The 4,777-nt window shown below is 44.7% G+C and overlaps 1 protein-coding gene across 1 annotated transcript; it reads left to right on the top strand.

Annotated features, from left to right (window-relative positions):
* Positions 1 to 264: 264 nt before the first annotated feature.
* LOC111865641 (UPF0746 protein DDB_G0281095-like) lies at positions 265 to 4,236 on the top strand. Its single transcript, XM_023853828.1, has 3 exons — positions 265 to 359; positions 1,621 to 2,050; positions 4,198 to 4,236. Exons 1-3 carry the CDS (start codon positions 265 to 267, stop codon positions 4,234 to 4,236), a joined length of 564 nt encoding a protein of 187 aa, XP_023709596.1.
* The last annotated feature ends 541 nt before the right edge of the window (positions 4,237 to 4,777 follow it).

Below are 4,777 nucleotides of genomic sequence, written 5' to 3'. Positions count from 1 at the left end.
AGAAGAAGAAGCAGAAGCAGAAGAAGAAGCAGAAGCAGAAGAAGAAGCAGAAGCAGCAGCAGAAGCCGAAGCAGCAGAAGAAGCAGAGCAGAAGAAGCAGAAGCAGCAGAAGCAGAAGCAGAAGAAGCAGAAAAACAGAAGCAGAAGCAGCAGAAGAAGAAGAAGCAGCAGAAGAAGCAGAAGAAGCAGAAGCATCAGAAGAAGCAGAAGCAGACAGAAGAAGCAGGAGCAGACAGAAGAAACAGAAGCAGACAAAAGCAGAAGATGCAGAAACAGAAGAAGCAGAAGCAGAAGAAGCAAAAGCAGAAGAAACAGCCAGAATCAGTCAGGAGCAGCAGAAACAGTCAGAGGCAGAAGCAGTCAGAACAGAAGCAGAAGAAGCAAAAGCAGAAGCAGCAGCAGAAGCAGCAGCAGAAGAATCAGAAGCTGCAAAAAGCAGACAGAAGTAGAAGCAGAAGAAGCAGAAGCAGAAGAAGAAGAAGAAGCAGAAGCAGAAGAAGCAGACAATTACAGAAGCAGAGGAGCAGACAGAAGCAGAAGCAGAAGAAGCAGTAGAAGCAGAAGAAAAAGCAGAAGATGCAGAAGCAGAAGAAGCTGAAGAAGCAGAAGCAAAAGAAGCAGAAGCAGAAGAAGCAGAAGAAAGAAAGAAATTGATGCAGTAGCAGAAGAAGCAGACAGAACCAGAAGCAGAAGAAGCAGAAGAAGCAGAAGCAGAAGCAGCAGACAGAAGCAGAAGAAGAAGCAGAAGAAGCAGAATCAGAAGAAGCAGAAGAAGAAGCAGAAGCAGAAGAAGCGGATCAGAAACAGAAGATGAATAAACAGAAGAAGCAGAAGCAGCAGAAGAAGCAGAAGCGGAAGAAGCAGAAGAAGCAGAATCAGCAGAAGAAGCAGAAAAAGCAGAAGCATTAGAAAAACAGAAGCAGCAGAAGCAGAAGCCGAAGAAGCAGAAGAAGAAGAAGCAGAAGAAGAAGAAGCAGAAGCAGTAGAAGCAGCAGAAGAACAGCAGAGAGAAGCAGAAGCAGCAGGCAGAAGAAGAAGCAGAAACAGAAGAAGCAGAAGCAGAAGCAGAAGAAGCAGAAGCAGAAGAAGCAGAAGCAGAAGCAGAAGAAGCACAATCAGAAGAGCAAAAAGCAGAAGAAACAGAAGCAGAAGTAGAAAAAGCAGAAGCAGAAGCAGTAGAAGAAGGAGCAGACAGAAAAAGCTGAAACAGACAGAAGCAGATGCAGAAGAAGCAGAAACAGAAGAAGCAGAAACAGAAGAAGCAGAAGAAGCAGAAGCGGAAGAAGCACAAGCAGAAGAAACAGGCAGAGGCATTCAGAGGCAGAAGCAATTTGAAACAGAGCAGAAGAAGCAGAATAAGGAACAGCAGCAGAAGCAGAAGCAGAAAGAGAAGCAGAAGCAGCAGAATAAGCAGAAGCAAAGAAGCAGAAACAGAATCCGAATCAGAAGAAGCAGAAGCAGTAGCAGAAGCAAAAGCAGAAGAAGCAGAAACTGAAGAAGTAGAAGCAGAAGAAGCAGAAGAACAGAAGCAGAAGAAGCAGAAGCAGCAGAAGCAGAAGCAGAATAAGCAGAAGAAGAAGCATCAGCAGAAGCAGAAGCTGAAGAAACTGACAGAAGCAGAAGCAGGAGAAGCAGACAGAAGCAGAATAAGCAGAAGAAGGAGCAGCAGCAGAAGCAGAAGCAGAATAAGCAGAAGAAGGAGCAGCAGCAGAAGCAGAAGCAGAATAAGCAGAAGAAGGAGCAGCAGCAGAAGCAGAAGCAGAATAAGCAGAAGAAGGAGCAGCAGCAGAAGCAGAAGCAGAATAAGCAGAAGAAGGAGCAGCAGCAGAAGCAGAAGCAGAATAAGCAGAAGAAGGAGCAGCAGCAGAAGCAGAAGCAGAATAAGCAGAAGAAGGAGCAGCAGCAGAAGCAGAAGCAGAATAAGCAGAAGAAGGAGCAGCAGCAGAAGCAGAAGCAGAATAAGCAGAAGAAGGAGCAGCAGCAGAAGCAGAAGCAGAAGAAGCAGGCAGAAGAAGTCAGAAGCAGGCAGAAGCAGTCAGAGTCAGAAGCAGTCAGAAGCAGAAGCAGAAGAAGCAGAATCAGAAGCAACAGCAGAAGAAGCAGAAGCAGCAGAAGAAGCAGACAGAAACAGCAGAAGAAGCAGACAGAAGCAGAAGCAGAAAAAGCAGAAGAAGCAGAAAGAGAAGCAGAAGAAGCAGAAGAAGCAGAAGCAAGAAGAAGCAGAAGCAGAAGCAGAAGGCAGAAAGGAAGCAGGAGTAGGAGAAGAAGCAGAAGCAGAAACAGAAGAAGCAGATGCAGAAGAAACAGAAGAAGTAGAAGCAGAAGAAACAGAAGCAGAAGATTGAGAAGAACAAGAAGCAGAAGCAGCAGCAGAAGAAGCAGAAGAAGCAGAAGTATCAGAAGCAGCAGAAGCAGAAGCAGATGAATGAGAAGCAGTAGCAGAAGAAGCAGAAGCAGCAGAAGAAGCAGAAGTACCAGAAGCAGAAGCAGAAGAAGCAGAAGAAGCAGATGAAGAAGAAGCAGAAGCAGAAGAAACAGAAGCAGAAGATTGAGAAGAACAAGAAGCAGAAGCAGCAGCAGAAGAAGCAGAAGAAGCAGAAGTATCAGAAGCAGCAGAAGCAGAAGCAGATGAATGAGAAGCAGTAGCAGAAGAAGCAGAAGCAGCAGAAGAAGCAGAAGTACCAGAAGCAGAAGCAGAAGAAGCAGAAGAAGCAGATGAAGAAGAAGCAGAAGCAGAAGAAACAGAAGCAGAAGATTGAGAAGAACAAGAAGCAGAAGCAGCAGCAGAAGAAGCAGAAGAAGCAGAAGTATCAGAAGCAGCAGAAGCAGAAGCAGATGAATGAGAAGCAGTAGCAGAAGAAGCAGAAGCAGCAGAAGAAGCAGAAGTACCAGAAGCAGAAGCAGAAGAAGCAGAAGAAGAAGATGAAGAAGAAACAGAAGCAGAAGAAGAAGAAGAAGCAGAAAAAGAAGAAGCAGAAAAAGAAGAACAAAAAGCAGCAGAAGCAGCAGAAGCAGCAGAGAGAAGCAGAAGAAGCAGAAGTAGCAGAAGCAGAAAAAGAAAAAGCAGAAGCAGAAGAAGCAGAAGCAGATGAAGAAGAAGCAGCAGAAGAAGCAGAAGAAGAAGAAGCAGCATAAGCACGAGCAGAAAAAGCAGAAGCAGAAGGAGCAGAAACATAAGCAGAAGAATCATGCAGAAGCACAAGAAGCAGGCAGAAGCAGTCAGAAACAAAAGCAAAAGAGAAGAAGCAGGATCAGCAGAAGCAGCAGACGCAGAAGAAGCAAAAGCAGAAGAAGCAGACGCAGCAGAAGCAGAAGAAGCAGAAGCAGAAAAGCAGCAGAAGAAACCGAAGAAGCAGAAGAAAAAGAAGCAGAAGCAGAAAAAACAGAAGCAGAAGAAGCAGAATCAGAAGAAGCAGAAGCAGAAGAAGCAGAAGGAGAAGAAGCAGAAGAAGCAGAAGCAGAAGAAACAGAAGCAGAAAAAGCAGAAGCAGAAGCAGAGAGAAGCAGACAGAAGCAGAAGAAACAGAAGCAGAAGCAGCAAAAGAAGCAGAAGCAGCAGAAGCAAAAGAAACAGAATAAGAAGAAGCAGAAGCAGAAGAAGAAGAAGCAGAAGCAGAAGAAGCATAAGAAGCAGAAGCAGCAGAAGCAGAAGAAGCATAAGAAGCAGAAGCAGCAGAAGCAGAAGAAGCATAAGAAGCAGAAGCAGCAGAAGCAGAAGAAGCATAAGAAGCAGAAGCAGCAGAAGCAGAAGAAGCATAAGAAGCAGAAGCAGCAGAAGCAGAAGAAGCAGAAGAAGAAGAAGCAGAAGCATAAGAAGAAAAAGAAGAAGAAGAAGAAGCAGGAGCAGAAGAAGAAGCAGAAGCAGAAGAAGCAGAAGAAGCAGAACCAGAAGCAGAAGAAGAAGAAGCAGAAGCAGAAGCAGTAGAATCAGATGAAGCAGAAGCAGCAGAAAAAGCAGAAGCAGAAGAAGAAGCAGAAGCAGATGAAGCAGAAGCAGAAGAAGTATCAGAAGCAGAAGAAGCAGAAGCAGAAGGAGAAGAAGCAGAAGCAGAAGGAGAAAAGAATCATAAGCAGAAGAAGGAGCAGCAGAAGAAGCAACAGAAGCAGCAGAAGCAGAAGAAGCAGAATCAGCAGAAGCAGAAGAAACAGTAGCAGAAGCAGAAGAAGGAGAAGCAGAAGCAGAAGAAACAAAAACAGAAGAAACAGAAGCAGAAGAAACAGAATCAGAGCATATGAAACAGAAGCCGAAGAAGCAGAACCAGAGGCAGCAGAAGCAGAAGCAGCAGAAGCAGAAGCAGAAGACTCAGAAGCAAATGAAGCAGAAGCAGATGAACAGAAGAAGAAGCAGAAGAAGCAGAAGCAGAGGTACAAGAAGCAGAAGCAGAAGCAGACAGAAGCAGATACAAACAGAAGCAGAAAAAGCAGAAAAAGCAGAAGCAAAAACAGAAGATCAGAAAGAGAAGAAGCAGAAGCTGAAGAAGAAGAAGCAGAACCAGAAGCAGAAGCAGAAACAGAAGCAGCAGAAACAGAAGCAGAAAAGCAGAAGCAGAAGAAGCAGAAGCAGAAGAAGCAGAATCAGAAGAAACAGAAACAGAAGTAGAAGAAGCAGAAGCAGAAGCAGACAGAAGCAGAAGCAGATACAGACAGAAGCAGAAGAAGCAGAAAAAGCAGAAGCAGAAGCAGAAGAAGCAGAAACAGAAGAAGCAGAAGCTGAAGAAAAAGAAGCAGAATCATAAGCTTCTGCTTCTTTTTCTTCTGCTTCTGCTGCTTATTCTTC

This window comes from Cryptotermes secundus, unplaced genomic scaffold (genome assembly GCF_002891405.2).
Source record: "Cryptotermes secundus unplaced genomic scaffold, Csec_1.0 scaffold4731, whole genome shotgun sequence".
Taxonomy (NCBI): Eukaryota; Metazoa; Arthropoda; class Insecta; order Blattodea; family Kalotermitidae; genus Cryptotermes; species Cryptotermes secundus.
This window is presented reverse-complemented; position numbering and strand designations above follow the sequence as displayed.